This window comes from Python bivittatus, unplaced genomic scaffold (assembly GCF_059951505.1).
Source record: "Python bivittatus isolate LINGU-HERP-01145 unplaced genomic scaffold, Pbiv_v1 ctg000480_np1212, whole genome shotgun sequence".
Lineage (NCBI taxonomy): Eukaryota > Metazoa > Chordata > Lepidosauria > Squamata > Pythonidae > Python > Python bivittatus.
In genome coordinates this window covers 89,108,515-89,127,644 of record NW_028277075.1, presented here as the reverse complement: position 1 = coordinate 89,127,644, position 19,130 = coordinate 89,108,515, and the positions used below count along the sequence as shown (strand labels likewise).

At 37.6% G+C, this 19,130-nt stretch overlaps 1 protein-coding gene across 4 annotated transcripts in view; it reads right to left on the bottom strand.

Moving 5' to 3' along the window:
* Positions 1-19,130, bottom strand: part of MGAT5 (alpha-1,6-mannosylglycoprotein 6-beta-N-acetylglucosaminyltransferase) — a 141,989-nt gene that overhangs the window by 37,799 nt on the left and 85,060 nt on the right. For all 4 annotated transcript variants that reach the window (XM_088146490.1, XM_088146493.1, XM_088146491.1 and 1 more), the window contains 2 exons: positions 8,581-8,657; positions 7,878-7,967 (listed from right to left, as the gene is read on the bottom strand). In XM_088146490.1, the coding sequence (XP_088002616.1) occupies positions 7,878-7,967; positions 8,581-8,657 (167 nt within the window). The remainder of the gene's footprint in view (positions 1-7,877; positions 7,968-8,580; positions 8,658-19,130) is intronic.

Sequence of the window (19,130 nt, the reverse complement as noted above, 5' to 3'; positions counted from 1 at the left end):
CCTAGAAAAGAAGAATGCCTGGGCCTTGCACCAAAACCATATTAATATTGGCACTATTTATGCCACCCTACAGCAAATATCCAACAAATGTAGCCCTGCAATTACAGTCAGGTCCAGAAATATTGGGACATCGACACAATTCTAACATCTTTGGCTCTATACACCACCACAATGGATTTGGAATGAAACAAACACAATGTGCTTTAACTGCAGACTGTCAGCTTTAATTTGAGGGTATGTGCATCCAACTCAGGTGAACGGTGTAGGAATTACAACAGTTTGCATATGTGCCTCCCACTTGGTAAGGGACCAAAAGTAATGGGACAATTGGCTTCTCAGCTGTTCCATGGCCAGGTGTGTGATATTCCCTCAGTACCCCAATTACAATGTGCAGATAAAAGGTCCAGAGTCCAGTTCAAATGTGCTATTTGCATTTGGAGTCTGTTGCTGTCAATTCTCAAGATGAGATCCAAAGAGCTGTCACTATCAGTGAAGCAAGCCATCATTAGGCTGAAGAAACAAAACAAACCCATCAGAGAGATAGCAAGAACATTAGGCGTGGCCAAAACAACTGTTTGGAACATTCTCAAAAAGAAGGAACGCACCAGTGAGCTCAGCAACACCAAAAGACCCGGGAGACAACGGAAAACAACTGTGGTGGATGACCGAAGAATCCTTTCCCTGGTGAAGAAAACACCCTTCACAACAGTTGGCCAGACCAAGAACACTCTCCAGGAGGTAGGTGTATGTGTGCCAAAGTCAACAATCAAAAGATGAGTTCACCAGAGTGAATACAGAGGGTTCACCACAAGATGTAAACCATTGGTGAGCCTCAAAAACAGGAAGGCCAGATTAGAGTTTGCCAAACGACATCTAAAAAAGCCTTCACAGTTCTGGAACAACATCCTATGGACAGATGAGACCAAGATCAACTTGTACCAGAGTGATGGGAAGAGAAGAGTATGGAGAAGGAAAGGAACTGCTCATGATCCTAAGCATACCACCTCATCAGTGAAGCATGGTGGTGGTAGTGTCATGGCATGGGCATGTATGGCTGCCAATGGAACTGGTTCTCTTGTATTTATTGATGATGTGACTGCTGACAAAAGCAGCAGGATGAATTCTGCAGTGTTTCGGGCAATATTATCTGCTCACATTCAGCCAAATGCTGCAGAACTCATTGGACGGCACTTCACAGTACAGATGGACAATGACCCAAAGCACACTGCAAAAGCAACCAAAGAGTTTTTGAAGGGACAGAAGTGGAATGTTATGCAATGGCCAAGTCAATCACCTGACCTGAATCCCATTGAGCATGCATTTCACTTGCTGAAGACAAAACTGAAGGGAAAATGCCCCAAGAACAAGCAGGAACTGAAGACAGTTGCAGAAGAGGCCTGGCAGAGCATCACCAGGGATGAAACCCAGCGTCTGGTGATGTCTATGCGTCCCAGGCTTCAGGCTGTGATTGACTGCAACGGATTTGCAACCAAGTATTAAAAAGGGAAAGTTTGAGTTATGATTATTGTTCTGTCCCATTACTTTTGGTCCCTTACCAAGTGGGAGGCACATATGCAAACTGTTGTAATTCCTACACCGTTCACCTGAGTTGGATGCACATACCCTCAAATTAAAGCTGACAGTCTGCAGTTAAAGCACATTGTGTTTGTTTCATTCCAAATCCATTGTGGTGGTGTATAGAGCCAAAGATGTTAGAATTGTGTCGATGTCCCAATATTTCTGGACCTGCCTGTATAAGTGCTCCCTCCTTTGTAGTCACACATGTAACTTTACTTGATGGGAACACCCAGAGGGAGAGCTTCAAGGATGACCATCATGTCCAGACAAAAAATGTAGAGAGAGACATTCCTTGAGATTAATTGTATTTAAGCCTCTCACTCAAACCAAAATGAACAATCTGCTGGATTGGAATTATGACATAAACATATTTTATATGTATTTGCAGTTAATCAAAAGTAGTATTTTAATTTTTGTATGCCAAAATTAGAGGGGGCTAAACACTAGATTCATTGATCTACTACAAAAAAACCCTTTCACCCACAGTTATAACACTTCTTTTGAAGGCATTCTGGTGAACTAGATTCATTGCATTTTCCATAATATGGTTATTTAGGCTGTCTATAAAAAGATATTGATAACATTCACAATGACATGCCAGGAATATCTCCTGACGTAAGGGAGATATTAACAAGCTAACTTCTTCTTGTTACCTTTTGAAAGCTGACACAATACATATAAAAATAAAATTAAGTAACTAAAGAACTACACATGCACAACACACAATGTTCTGTGTCATCTACAACAAAGGGTGATGATTTATGTGACAGATAAAAAGCATGAAACAAACAAGTGTTTATTCAGCATAACACAATACTAAATCATTTACTTCTAATATAAATAATTTTGCATAAAAGAAAAAAGAAAGCAAACCATTGTTAATCTCAGAATAAAAAATAAGGAGTGGCATGTTGAACAATACCAAAATAGCAATACTCACATGCCAAAGTGCTAAAGAATATTTAAACTAACAGTTGCACTTATCTCACATGCTAATAAAATAATTCTCAAGAACTGCAGTAAAGAGCAATAGAGGCGAATATGTGTAGCTCAGGGTTGAACTGTGGAGTCTTTGGGGTTCTCTGAGCTTGGTTCTTTTCTTGCAAATGTTTCATTACCTGGCTAGGTAACATCTTCAGTGCTAAAATGGGATGGGGTTTGCTCTCTATTTATATGCTGTGGCCTGCCTTGCCAGTGCTGGTGGGGGTGCGGGTTTTGTTTTGCTCCTCTGGTTGTTCCTTGATTAGCATATGTTTACTGCTTGATTGTGTGCCTGGTGGTAACCTTTGCTTATCGGGGTGATGATTGCTGGTGAGGCGATCTTCTGGTCTTTTGTCTCTTTTGAATAGTATGTAGATGCTGTTTATCTCTATGTGTCTGTTAATTGCTGCCTTGTCTGAATACCAAGCTTCCAAGAATTCTCTTGCATTTTTGGATTTCACTTGGTCTAAAATGCTGACAGTTTCCCAGTTAAAACTATGGTTCAGTCTGTCCAAGTGTTGTGAGATTAAGGAGTTTTCATCATGTCTTCTGACTGCTAGTTGATGCTCGTGGATCGAGAAGATGCTAGTCTTCTGCCTGTCTGTCCTACATAGTGTTTGTTACAGTCCTTACATTGTATGTTATAGATGACTCCTGTTTTTTCTTCTTGTGCTACTAGGTCTTTTGGTTTACTTAAGATATTTTGGAGTGATTTTGTTGGTTTGTGTGCTACAGAGATGCCATGTGGTTGTAATAGTCTGTTGGTGGTTTCTGAGACGCTTCTGATGTATGGCAGTGTGATCTTTTTCATAGCTTGTGTAGGTTGTGTTGTAGTAGGTTGAATGATCAGGCACTTTTTGAGAAAATTACATGGATATCCATTTTGTTGGAAGATGTTGTATAGGTGGTCTTTTTCCTTTTTCTGCTGTTCTGGGTTGCTGCAATGTGTTTGTGCTCGCTTGAATAATGTTCTTACACAGCTCCTCTTGTGGGAGGTTGGGTTGCTACTTTGGTAATGGAGTACTTGATTGGTGTGGGTTGTCTTCCGATATACTTGGGTTTCTAATTTGCTGTTGTTTCCTCTGCTGATGAGGATATCCAGGAAGGGTAACATGTTGTTGTTTTCTTCCTCTCTGGTGAATTTTATTCCTTTGAAGATGTTGTTAATGGTTTCATGTGTCTTCTCTAGTTGTGTCTTTTTTATTATAACAAATGTGTCATCTACATACCGGATCCATACTTTAGGTTGTATGTGGGGAAGTGCTATAGCTTCTAGGTGTTGCATTACAATCTCTGCTATGAGTCCTGACAGTGGTGATTCCATGGGTGCGCCTCTGATTTGTTGGTATATTTGTCCTTCAAACTGAAAATAGGTGGTGAGGCAGAGGTTGATGAGGTCCACGATTCTGGGTATTTCGATCTGGGTGTATTTTGTTAAGTCGGGTGTGTTGTGCAGTACTGATGATATGGATTCTTTTGCTAGTTCTGGGTTTATGGACGTAAAGAGTGCTGTGACATCAAATGAGACCATAATTTCATCTTCATCTGTGTACATCTTTGATCTTCTACCAGAGGAGCAAAACAACCCCCCCCGCAACCACCAGCACTAGCAAGGCAGGCCACAGCATATAAATAGAGAGCAAATTTTTAGCCTTTTTATCTCTGTAAGTGTGGTTTTTAGAACTTTTAATTATGTATTTCTGATTTTAGTTTGTTGTAAGCCGCCCAGAGTCCCCCATTGTGGGGAGATGGGCAGGGACAAGTCTATTAAATAAAATAAATAAATAAATAAACCCCATCTCATTTTAGCACTGCAGATGTTACCTAACCAGGTAATGAAACGTTTGCAAGAAAAGAACCAAGCTCAGAGAACCCCAAGGACTCCACTGCGATAAAGACTTCAACAATATGTGAAATGAGAACTACCAAAGGTACGCACTGGATTCAGAAGGAGAGGCACTTGATTTAATGAATAATGGAAAAGGAAAGAGAGTTTCACACAAAGGCATTTCTTTCTTTATTTTTTAATTATACTAAGACTTTTTCCTGTGTAGATAACAAACCACAGACTGCCCTTGGTAAATATGTGTATACCAACTATGTAATGAAGAATGTGTACGTGGAGAAAACAATAGTTGAAATGGATTATGGAGCAACTAAATGGTTCAAAACTAGGAAAGGACCATGCCAAGGTTGTATACTGTCACCCTGACTATTTAATTTACATACAGAAATATCATGAGAAATGCTGGACTAGAAGAAGTAGGAGTTGGAATTAAACTTGTGTGAAGCATTATTAATGGTTGGAACTGAGGAAGACTTTAAAAATTTCTTGCTGAAGATGAAAAATGACAACACAAAAGCCGAACTGATGCTCAATAGTAAAAAATAAAATAGTGTAAACTGCTAGCACCAGTCCAATGCAAACAGGTGAAGAAATAGTGGAAGCAGTAGTCATAGACTGGGCTGAAGTATCCAAGCAATGGTGACTCTAATAATGAAATAGAGACATATGCTTCTTGGGAGAAAGACTGTGACAAACCCGGAAAAAATATTAAAGGGTAGAGACATCTCACTGCCAACAAGTGTATTGTCGGGATCATGGTTTTCCCAGTCTTAATGTAGACCTGTGAAAGCTGGCCCATCAAAAAGGGTGAACAAATAAAAAATTATGCCTTTGGATTTTGGTGCTGGAACAAATGAGAACTGCACAGTGTCACCAAGTGTCAGAAGCAACTGAAAAACTGAGTAACAACAAAATACTGAACAATTAGGAGAGGCTGCTAAATTTTATTCTGTATTTGGTTGTGTAGCAATTGGAAAATTCATTACGAAAGAATTAATAGAAATAATAAAAAATTAAAGCAAAGTTCTATATATAATCTGGGACACTAGGACAATACACAAAGGACACAAATTAGACTAAAAGGTATTCTTATGCACAAAAACTGGGAAGAGAAGTTCTCCAGAGTCACCATAAATATGTTCCAGATGAACTATGTCCCATTATTTAGGGAAAGCTGTAAAATTTCTGAAAGTTTAGCAGCAAAAGAAAAAGTACCTTTTTTTCTTAGAATTTAGAAGGAAAGTGGAAAAATGGGTCCCCCCCCCCCATCTTTCCTCATTCATTTAATTGTGGAGAGAAAATAAAAAATGGTCTTGAGAAAACTGAAAACAACTTCTTTCTCCCAGACTTTTTATTGCTTCTCCTGGCTTCAGATCACTACAGAGTGGAGGGTGATGAAAGGTAACGAAAAATTACCTTGCCACTGCTACTGAAATCTCAACACGTGCAATGCAGACACATAAGGCACATGTCATTCAGCATACTACCAATGATTTATTATCTATCATGGATAATTCACACTGAACTACTTGGGATCTCTGATCCATTACAGCATCCAGGTGGAGTGCTAGTAGCTGCAGCTGCTCAAAACGTTTAGATACTAAGCTCCACTGCTTATAGTAGACAACGATCAGACATTTTTATTCACAAAACATTTATCTTACATTGATTGAATATAAACTTTTTAATTGTGAGGCCATTTACTAGTTTCAAAAGACTCCAAGACTTGCTTGATATACTCTTCTCCCCTTCTCCTTTCCTAGCTGTGCTGCAAGTAGAACTTTGATGTTGTGTACAATTAACAGCAAATTGTTATGGGACAAATGTTACTGGGACAAATTGCAGCATTAACTATGTCCTGTTGTAACATACAGGGATACCAACTGGGAACAAATAATCATATACCACTGTTCAAAACAGAGATGGCCAGTCAATTCAGGGTCTGCAGAACACATAGAGACTTCCGAGAACTACTATGTGGCTCTCAAACCTCCCTACGAAGTTTCATAATGATGGAAAGAGTGTTGGTTTTAGCTTTTCCATGGAACAACAAATAGTATGCTGCTCAGATTCTACTTCTGTGTAATTGAAAAGGCCACACACCCACTGAAGCATTCCATGCTATTTTCAGGGATGAGGCAGCCAAAGCCAGCTGGCTGCCACTTCAGGTTGGACGCGTATTTTAATTGTTGTGGTTCTATGGAGGTTCTATGTTTAATAGCTTACTGCCCAATTTAGATGGCAGCACCACTGCTGCATGATGAAAGCTCCACCAAGCTTGACGAGCATTCAAAAATAACCAACACTTAAGCAGATCTCATTGGTTAAATGTACTCTGTAGGCTTTTTACTGTTTTTGCCTTCTTTCTATTAGTAACTGATACCAGAACATATTATGGGAGACAAATTGATTTTTGGAGACTATGCTGTCTATGGTTCACAGTGCCAGAGACAGAATGATATAATTGCAGTTACTAGAAGAAGCTACGCCATAATTGATTTAATCCCCAAGAGATTTAAAATAACCCTATGTGAATTCCAAGTTATTTGAGGGGAAATTACAAGAGAAATAATAAGAAAGCAATGTAATACATGGAAGAAGAATTATCTGAAACAAATTAAAGTAGTTTAATAGGACAATGTATCCACTGCAGTGACTGAAGTAAAAAAACTGTTCACAGACAGGAGCCATAAATAATTACAGTAAGTTACAATTACAGCTTTAACCCTGGCTCTTTTATTATCAATTATTGCTTTATGCATATATACTAAGTAAATAATTAACAAATGCAATAATAATTGTGCTTATTTTTATTCAATATAATATAATTGAATTAAATCGGCCATTGGTTAAAGTGTAATGGGAACACAGGAACTGTACTGACTCTGGCATTATAGTCGAACACAATTCAGAAGTCAACAACTAAAACAAAAGCAGCCTCTGATCAGAGAAAGATTGCTTATATTCCACTTGGCACTTTGGGCTGGTTGAGACAACTGTAGCAGACAAAGGAACGTGGTTGCCTTACATTGCTCTAAAAGTAAAGGGGCCACATGCTTGGCAAACTAAGGTGAGCTATTATCAAAACAAAGCACTTCCTCAAAGATTTGCAGAGCTCTTTCTAGCAGTAAACACAGTGTATAAGAGTGCAGATATTGACAAGTTATAATTAGTTGAAAAGAGAAGCAGATGCCATTTTCTCTTGGAAAAGAAATTTGCACTGCAAAATGAAAATGCTTAGAACTTTAATACTTTCATTCCATCAAATTAATAAGGCTTGGAGTCATTTTCATAGGGATATCTATAGTACTCTTGCAGAATAAGCCATAAAAACATTTTTGTTTACTCTAAAGGCTAGCAAATTTTTATAGCCCAAGTTTTTACAAATTACAGCCAGTTTATCAGATGGATACAGCTACAGACAAAAATTTACTAAACCTTAATGTATTAGTTGAAATTAAAGTTTACTGACCTCACTGAGGTAAATAAAGAATGAGCATGTGGATCCATCAACACCGTAACTTGCATAACAAGGATCAGATCTCCACATATCCTTCATCCACTAGAAAAAAAATGCATATACTGTCAATCAGCAGGTTAGGTTCTATGAACCTGGACTGCAATACTAACCAGACAGTTAAATAAGTCTCAGGCAGTGGCTGCAACAGCATTTTATATCAACAATGCAAGCTTCAGTTATCAGAAAGATAATTGCTATAACCTGTAGGAATTTCACTACTGGTCAAAACAACTTTCATATTTCTATGGTTCACCATGAGCATGATCTTTTATCCACATATGTGGCATGAAGTCATATTCTTTATATGGAGTTCATCCAACCATGTCTGTATTTGTAAATGAGACTAGAAACCTCTTAGATTTTTATCCTTGCCCTTCAGATATAACTGCAATCTTCAACATATTACTATTCAACTTCTTCATAAAGAATTAGACAACATTTTTGGCATCTGGATCAAAACATTATGAATTACTATCTACTCTGCTTCAGTTACCATACTCACATAGTGCTAAGAGAAAACTGTATAATTTTTTCACCCCTTCTCTTCTGATAAGGTAACAGATTGAACGGATGAAATGTTGGTTAGCATTAGAACATTTTGTATTGGAGAATGAATACACCCAGATAGATAAATGGTATAATAGATGAGACTTACTTTTATTTTGCCCTCGCAGTGAGGAAAACCATCCATGGGAGGCAATTCACACTGTTCCTGGGCTCCATTAATGAGATCTGAAAAAGAGAAATTAACACAATGTAATCCAGTACTATTAAACACATCAGAATAGATTAATATTTTTCCACCTCAACTGACTGTGAGGATGAATCATCACTGAGATCCTAATGGAATTCTAAAAATGCAGCACTGTCTTCTTCCTCATTTCTCTGCTGGGAAATTGGAAAAGGGCCGTGAAACCAGGGAATAATAAATGGATTGTGCATCAAATATGCTCAGACATGAGAGGTTATTAAGAATTAATGGAAATAATTTCTCATCATTTATAATTAAACACAGTTAACTTTCTAACCAGAAATGCAATTAACCTATTCGCTAAAGTACAGCTATCATTCAGTTTGCTGATGGTAGTCAAATGTTTGAATGACAATCTGAGTTAGAAATGTAGATAAAAGTTCAAAACCAGTTAAAATTAAAATGGTGTGTTCCAAGAAATATATGCATTTAAAACAACACTTTATTACCCATGTAAAAACAGACAGAAATAGGCATTAGTCCGAACCATAGTGTGAAGAGAGGACTCTTTGGAAAAGACCCTGATGCTGGGAAAGATTGAAGGCAAAAGGAGAAGAGGACGGCAGAGGATGAGATGGTTAGATAGCATCACTGAAGCAATGAACATGAAACTGAGCAAACTCAGGGAGGCAGTGAAGGACAGGAAGGCCTGGCACAATATGGTTCATGGGTCATGAAGAGTCGGACACGACTTAACGACTGAACAACAACAACCACTGAACCATAGTGTTAAAAACTTTCTCTCATTTTGTTATTCAGTTCTGATGGGATTCCCAAATTGTGGCAACCTGTTTGTACAGATGGGACTTACTGAAGATTCACAGGCTAATGATTCTTGATAGCAACTTTCATGTTATGGCAACTTTACCCAGAATTCCACTCAGGAATTCATGGTTGCCATGAAAACAAACATGACATTAAACCAAGATATACTTTGTGCCACACTCTTGTACTGGTATTGACTGAGCGGAAATGTTATAGTGAGGTAATGGGAAGTTGCTTTTGACTCCACAGTCACAGTCAGACCATTTCTTTATCTCATTTAGATTAACAGTTTTTTTCCTAGCCCAACAATGAGTAGAAATCTACTAAAATGATTTATCACTAGACACTGAAATAATCTGATGGGCCCCCAAGGGCTTTAAGGAAGCGTTTAGCTGACATGTTTGTTACACATGACAAAGCTCAATCTGTATCATGTGGACTCTATTAATCTGTATCATACGGAAATGACTTGGGAGTAGGCATAGTTAGCTTGTAGCCATATATTCTTCTGCTGAGCAGAATGCTTGATATACAGCGGGTGGAATAATGAACTAGGTAGTGGGTGGTGTAAACTGAGATACAAAACTTGATGGAAATAATATCTAAAGCAGATAAGATTATTTTTTCTCATTGTTCAGAACTTTTCTGTGTAGCCCTGTAATATCTAATTTTGGTCTGCTCTATTAATAGTAGCTCTGTAGACAACTGCAGAAATGAAGCATGAAAGCTTTCTTAGTATGGGAATGTCAACTCAAGTATTGGGATCACCTTTTCAAACTCCTGATTACCCTTAAATTTTGAACTAGTTTAGGCTTTATGTAAAAGTATACTATAAGTTAGGGAGATGAGAGAAAATGTTATTTCGTCTCATTTCCTTTCCCATGTCACCTTAAGTATTGCCCCACACAAAAGAATAGGAGGCCATTAGCTTTACTTGCTGGACTTGCCAAGAGAGTGCTGTAGGAGTGGGGCTGTATTTCAGAGTTGGGAGGGAGGGAAAGATGCAGTGGGAGAGAGATGGGTGGCCATATAAATTTGATTAATAAACCAAGAAACAAACAAGCTATGCTTCGAAGGCATTGCATTATTACCTCACAAACCTTAGAACTACAGGGATGGAAGAAAACATAGGCCTTGGTACTAGCCATGATAACTGCCAAGGCTATCAGACCCAGAGTAATTAAGGCAATCTCCTTTAAGCCTGTGCCTAATGAATTTAATCTAGACAGCAGATATTTTAGAAAACACAGGAAACCTATATACAATTACTAATTTGGCTGAGCTCTATACCTGTCATTCAACAGGTGATCTGTAAGTAATTCAAAAGAGAAGTACGCAGGACACTCATTATAGATTTTTCAGTCATGGAAGAAAGTAAGTGTAAAGTCTCTTTATAATTATCACCAAGGGTTTTTTTAGAGGGAAAGGACAGAAATATCTCTTTTTTTCACTCACTCACACACTACCACTTCTGTACAGCTTAAAGATCACAAGACAAGATGCAAGATTTCAACAAAGCAATTGTCACTTCAACAAAGCAATTATTATTTTTTATATGTCTTGACATGGACAGGTTCAATTCATCTACTTCATCCATCCTTCTTAGCTTCCTTAATAAGTTAAATATGTCACAATCAGCAATACTTTCTCCATCTTCCCAAAATGCAGTTTGTAATGATGTGTTCATATCAGGAAAAAGAACAGAAAAACGGAATTTTCAGAAAACCTAACAAATAATGAACTCACATGGAGCACAACATATCAGAGACTGTTTAGGCTATGCTATTCAAATCTTGATTCTACAGTCTGCAACTGGGACTCACATGCTTCCTTTCCTTCTACCATATGCTGTGATGTAACTGTTAAAGAGGTGGGTGACTTTGAGCTAAGCTTGTTATTAACTCTTAGCTGAACCTATTCCACAATATTGTTGTGGAAAAATTGGTGGAGTGCTATGCACTCCATCTTGCATTCCTAGAGGAAAGGTGGAATATATATCTAAGAAATTTAATCTTAATCTTACAGAAAACTAAATCAGCACATTCAATCTGTATTTAACCATAATAAAACTCTAGATATCTGTGTAACTTTAGAAACATATGACCCCAAGATACACTTGGAATCTCATCATATATAGTGATGTTGGGTTATGCACTGACCCCAACTCCAAGCAGAAGCAGCGAATTGGAGTAGGAGTGTACTCTTGCATGCTCCAAATCATTCTTTCAGATTGCTGCACAACTCTAGTAGAAGTCCAGAAAAGTTAATAAAAACACCACCCTAAATGTTGTCATTTTAAGAACATGAAATGCATTACAACTTGCAGCCCAGCCATTTTATTTATGAGGAAAAATGAAGAAAAATTATGTACAAGTTCCCTCTTAATTAAAAATTAATTACAACAGCACCCAGTTGCAGGATGCAGCACCAAACTGAATCAAAACATTATCCTTTTTACTTAGTGGCAACTAGGAAAAAAATGAGCAAACTGATCTATAAATAACAAACAGAAATCAAGAAACCAAGGACAAAATATTGAGACATGGTAAATAGGACAGAGGCTATAACAATTATAATTCACAAAACAGAAGAACTATATTTCTAAAGAAAAAGCCCAGAAATCAACATCCTATAATTATTTTATTTAGATGATAAATAATCTAAAATTATGATTATTTTAATTCATCATTTTAAAAACAATTATTTGCAGGAGTTTCCTCCTTTTTCCCCCACACTGGTTTTCTGTGGCAAGCTGGGAAAAACAGAATAGATTTTCCTCCCCCCCCCCTTTCCTATGCTGCTTCTCTGGTCATCCACTTCTAGAACAAATTGATAAATTATCCAGATTCTCTTCAGACTGACCCATACCACTTCTGAACTTTCAAGAAAATAAACCTTAAAAAAAAAAACCAGGGATGGGGGAGTTACACAGGTGACTTTCTGTCCCTGTATTGCAAATCCTCAAAACCTCCTAGAAATATCATGCACTACTCCTTTCCATTGCTGTAGCAGGGGTATGGATAAATACTGCCAAGGCAGAAAAGATAAATACTATAGGATACATTCCCCTTTCTCATCTCAGTGTGTCTCCTCATCACAAAGCATAAAATAAATGCCCATTAAGGTCATTCTGGGATTCAACCTTTGCCTACCTTTTTCTTTCCCTGAATTCTTTTATTAGTATTATTTAGCCAATTACATTGTGATGTCATGCACCTTAAGGATTCCTACCGGTGCAGAAAACTGTCCTCTCCTTTTAAGCTTTGCTGAATCCCCCAGTAAAGCTTATTACTTATTTATTTCTGATGGCAACGTTTATGATATGATCCCAGTATTCATTGAAAGGGCATGAGGTATGGAAATATGATTGATCTTGAAGATTATAATTCTGGCCTGTTTCCATTATAGATAACAGGAATGATTGGAAGAGTGTGTGTGTGTGTGTGGGGGGGATATGTAAGGAAGGAGTATACCTTACTACATGTCACACATGAGAGGAGAGGAGAGGATGGGAGAGGATGCTAGTGGCCAATGTGACACAGTGGTTCAGATGTTGGACTGCAACCAGGGAGAGCCAGGTTCAAGTGCCCACTCAACCATGAAACTCACAAGTGACTCTAGGATACTCCCTATCTCTTAGCCCAACCTACAAGATTGCTGTGAGGATAAAATGTACCACTCCACACTTTATATCCTATATCCTATATCTCTATCTATATCCTATATAAATTAAATAATCATACAGCTGTAACAGCTGTCAAGATGTAACTATGAACAGATAGGGTCCTGAGAGAATACAATGTAAAACAGAAAATGTTGCTCATTCATTTTGCTGTTATTACTTTTTTAAAGCAATACTACAGCTGCCAGGTTCATGTTATATTGGAAGGCTTTTCATAACATACAGTTTCATCTTTTGGCTTGAGAAGCTCTGAACAACTACTGTCTAAAAAGGAGCATCTCCCACTTACACAGGACAGATAAGGACTATGGAACAACATCAAAGAAGGAAACGATCGTTTATATTTCAGAATGTACAGTGAAAATGACTGTAATATTTTGGTTGAAAATTCAAGTTCCAACAAGCACTACAAATCTTTCAGAAACTTTAAAGAAAACCTTAGAAGTATTTTATGCCATTAAACCAAGGATAAATAATTGAATTCCAAAAGTCCCTCAGAAACAAAATACTTTTAAAACAGATGTTCTGAATTTAAGCCCAAGAACTAATAGACTACAAATTTGTAGGTATGGAAAAAAAATCTTTATATTGGCTTAATTCCAAACCTGCAGCTGTAAATATAAGTTACAATAAGAATTTCTTATAATTTGCTTATAAAATGCTTATAATTTGTGCATTACTTGCATTGGCTATCCAAACATAAGCTGAAGAAAGCAAGTATGTCCTTTAACTTAAAATTATCATTTTAATTCATGCTTTACAACATTTTGTTGTTGTGTAATATGGATGTGAGGCATTTCTCCTTTTCACTTAAGAAAATATATACACCAGGATCTCATCTTTTATATACTATAGGGACAAACAATATCATTACAAGATATACCACAACTTAGCAATAAAGAGCTTTTAATTATTTACAGGGAGTCCTCAAGTTATGACCACTCATTCAGTGACCATTCAAAGTTACAAAGGTGCGGAACGAGTGGTACTTATGACTGGTCCTTGAAGTTCCAGCCATTGCAGCAGCCTCTTGGTCATGTGATTGCAATTCGGGTGCTTGGCAACCAGCTTGCGCTTATGATGGTTGCACTCTCCCGTGGTCACATGATCACAATTTGCCACCTTTCCTGCCAGCTTCCCACAAGCAAACTAACTCCCGCCGCTTTGTCTCCCAAGTAACCCTGCTACAGGGTATGAAATCCCAGGGATCTCATACTCCACAGCACCCCCCCACTGACACTTGCCAGCATCCCCCACCCACCCATGCTCCGTAGCACACTCACCTGTTTGTGGCCACCAGCCTGCCCACACTCTGTAGACCCCACTGGCCTGCCCACATTCTGTAGTGCCCGCCCATGGCCTCCACCAACCCACCTGCACTCCATATCATCCACCCGCGGCCCCTGTTGGCTTGCTCATGGCCCCCGCTGACCCACTTGCAGCCCCTACTGACCCGCCCATGCTCTGTATCACCTGCCCATGGCATTCCCGGCCCCTGCAGCCCTCACACACCCCCACGCTCCATAGTGCCTGCCTGCAGCACTCTCACCCCCCTGTGCTCCTTGCTTGGGACCCCTGCCTCTTCCCGCTTAACACCCTGCATGGTCCTGGGGTTAAAACGGCAACCAGGACTTCTGGGATTGCTGTCGCTAAGCAATGAGGTAATGTGACATTGTGCTTTACGACTACATTGCTTAGCGACAGAAGTTCTGGTCCCAATTCTTGTTGTAACCCAAGAACGACCTGTAATAGAAAAAGAGACTGAGTGTACGATTAGGTTCTTTATCCATATATTCTGTTAACAGTAATTTATATTTATTAATTGCAAAAATATATAATTTCCCCCCTAAATTTTTATATGCTGTCCTTGTCTCAAATCATCTCCATGATTTTTATTGCTCAATTCAATGTTCTTTGTCTTGAGAACTTCACATTGTTAACTGAGGCTGTGGCTTTATAACCTCTTATTTATACTCTCATTTTTTCCTTCATGCAAAAAAAGATTTAGACAGATGTTATAAAAATTTTGAAAAATCCTTTCCTTTGAAAGAGATGGCTAAATCCACTATAGATTCATGCCAACAGATGCATTAATGGCTTTTCAGAAAGAAATAAAATGAAATTCCTTCTGTTCTCAAAAATGTCTGAGTTTTCAACCTTCTATTAACCCGACTGATTATAACATAATTTTCAAGTTGTTCAAATAACTAGCTGTCAGCTTAAAAACAGGTCATGCTCTATTTACAACTTATATTTCAGTAATAGAGTTTAGCAAATCCAAACACAGACAAAATCATTACCGCAATGAGTTATGCAAGCAATTGTCAGTGTTTTTTGTAACTAAAGATAGTCCTTACTTAGTGATCACAACTGGGACTGACAACTTGGTTGTTAAATGAAGTGGTCGCTAAATGAAACCATGACTGTGCTTATGATCTTACTTCAGCTTTCCTTTGCTTTACAGACCTGAGAAGGTCATAAATGTGAAGATTGATCATAGTCATTTTTTCATCACTCTCATAACTGCAAATGGTTGGTAAATTAGGCAGTCATTAAACAAGGACTACCTATAACTATCTCTTGACATTATGCATTTTAATATCAAAACGGAAGTCAGACAGATTATTAAGGAAAGTATTTTTATCTCTTTTATGTTTTGTAATCTTCGGTGAGTAGTCATGATATGAAGGATTGTGGTAAAATTTCACTCAGCAGCAGAAGCCCATCACCAGGGGACTTCAAGAGAAGTCCAAACCGAGGGACTTATGCAAGTTGCCCATTAAGCAACTGAATCATCTGAGAGGGTGAACAAAGAGCTCGAGGCAGAGAAATACTGCTATACAGCATTCTGTTTCTGCTGGCACTGATTGATAGGGTAACATTAGAGAAAAGTAGTTGGAGGGAACTACTAAGAGTTCCTTTAACTAAATCTCCTCCCATTTGAATATAACTGCTGGCATGCAATGTAGAAACATCCATATCTTCAGGACTTTTTTAAGAAAGCCAAGAGGAATAAAGGATTCAAGTATCACTGAGATGCTATAGGGCAGGCACTCCTTGCAGGATTTAGGCAATCTTCAAAACCAGAGTGAATAAAATAATCAAAATAGAATAATAATGTCATGATACATACTTATTACAGTATATGCAAGTAAAACAGAACAGAACTGTCCAATGCTGCATATACTGTATGTACACAGCCCATTCATGATCCCTTAATTTTCTATCAAATAAAACCAAATTCACTCTTTTTTAAAAAAAAACTGTAAATCTCCCTAAGGTTATAAATTAACTTTTTCCCTTAGCTTACTGTGCTCACCACAGCAATATCTGTTTCTCTTCAGCTGGCATTCGGAACAAAGAAGAACACAACCTCTAGAATCCAAATGATCTCCAATAAGATGCTCAAATGGAAGAAGGAAGAAAACAGTAGAAATCCCATAGCTCAGAATAATGCAAGTGGAAGGTATGTTCAACCAGTGAGGTGTGCTGAATCACTAAGGATTTCTGGAGCTTTTCATGAGCGGTAGAGTTTTCCTAATGCAACAGTGGTGCTGTCATCTAAAATGAGCAGCAAATTATTAACTACAGAACTACCACAGATCCAATTAAAACAAGTGTCCAGTTTGAAGTAGCAAGCAGCCAGTTTTGGACTCCTCCTCCATGAAAATAGCATGGCATACTTCAGTGACTATGTAGCCTAATTATGCTGTCACCAAACATCAGCGCCACAGTGGACCTCTGAAAATCTGAAATCACAGTCTTTCCATTCACATCAAAGTTGAGCAGATTCTGGAACCACACAGAAGACCCTGAAAAGGATATATATCTTCTGGTTCACAGGTTAATCAACCCTGCCTTTGAACAATGATACATGATTATTTGTTTCAGATAGGATCTTCATCAGTTTCAGTAAGACATACTTAGCACTAACTACAATCTGTTCCAGTTTATAAGCAATGAGGGAGCAGGGAGTATAGAAGCAAATGCTTTTGATCTTCCACTTACCAAACCACTAAAAGACAAGGAAGCTAGGGGACTTCTGTAGCTTGCAAATTCTTTCACACTTAACCAAAAAAAAAAAAAATCACAATTCCATATTCAAGATTTCTTTTCCAGATAGTATTACTCAGTCCTTTATTTTCTGTTCAATACTTGTCTGCTTGATTTCTTTTTCTTGAATGAAAAAAGATGTCTTTCTCTTACACTTCATTCTGCTACTTTCTGCTTGTTCTCCTAACTTAACAAGTTAATATATATTTTTCTGTTTTATATATTATTAGCTATCCCTCCCAATGAGATCTGATAAAGAATGATGTTTGTGTGCATGTGTGTCTAAGGGGGGAGAGAGAGGGAGGGAGGGAGGGAAAGAGAGAGAGAAAAGAGATGGAGTGAATCTCCATCTCCAGGAGCAAAATGTATGTCAACCTCCAGTGCAGACCACAAAGCAGTTTCACAAGGAACCCCTTGTGAGCAGTCTTCCAGGTTTCAATTGTTGCTACCTGGAATGTCATTAGGTATTTTGTCAATGTATTTCTCAAATCAAAATATATTTTTGTTACCTTTCCAAAATCAACTAAAGAACTTATCCAACCAAAACATGGTGATAATGTTATTTTGACAACACTTATTCATGTCAAGCCCATGCTAATTTTTAGTAATTGTTACATTAATTTCAAGATGAAATTAATCTCTGAACATGTTTCTACTATTTTCAAGCCTCAATCTTGTCCTTTCATCTCGCTGTTCAGAGTTGTCTCATGGAACCACACACATACTGTCATTTAGGAAAGACTGAGATAAAGTAGGATTAGCTCTGCTTTTTCTTTGTTACCTATCAGTGTTTTGCTATTTTGGCATCCTTGTTAATTCTTTTCTCTTCTTTGTAAATTCAACATAACTTGAAGAAAGTTTTCTTCTTAACTATAGCTAGTTCTGAATTTTAGCTTTCCTGATACCTTCTGTACAGTTCTGGGCTACTTTTATGAACATTTCCTTAATGGTATGTCCAGCTTTCCACCTCTTTAATTTCCACTAATCTTGTTTTGCAGCCTCACTGATTTCTGATGCCTTGACTTTTTTCTTCATCTGAATTATTTGCAATTGTGTTTTAATATATCATTTTTATAAAAGAATTTCCACCCTTCTTGGGCTCACTTTCCTATTAGCTTCTCTTGCCATGGAATTCTACTTCTCATTTCTCTAAGAAAAACTGTTTTTTTGAAATTCATTATACAAATGATTACATTTTCATTTCCACTAAAATTAAGAAATAAACTACAGAATCTCTTCCCCCAGAATTAACTAGTATATTCATCTTGTGTACTAAATCTTCTCTATTGTTTAGAATCAAGTCAAAGACATAATCTACTTATGACTTAGAACAGCCTCTGAAAGAGAAAGCTGTCAACAAGAGAGAACAAGAATTTCCTGGAAGTACCATGTTTGACAAAGATTCTCCCCATGGACATCAGGGTAAAAATTAAAGTCTTCAATCATCACTACTTCATACCTGTTTAAAAGATCTGCAATTTATTCTGGAAAATGCCATTTACATCTTCTCTTTCATTGGGTTATCAATAGTTCACATTAAAATATTGCATTTTTTTTATTTCCTCCACTTAGTTTAACCCAGATGCTCTCAACAGCTTAAATAAAGGAATTTCTTGGATTTCTGGGCAGATGTGGTTATCTTAAACATGCAGCAGAATCTCTGTGTTATTTCTGAATAAGTTGTAACCTTTGACCAATGTATTCCAGTGACTCACCATCCAGATCTCAACTATAACAATTAGGTCATACTTGACACCCTAAGACAAGAGTTCAAGTTCATCCTGATTACTTCTCATACTCTGAGCATTATTACATAGATGAAAAAGCCATCAACTTTATTATGCAATATTCTTAATTTTTCTAAACCAACTCTCTCTCTTCTTCCTGAAGTTTTTTCTTTTGGATTTTCATTTCCAGTCTCTGCAGGATTTGGGATAAAGTCCTCCTGATGAAA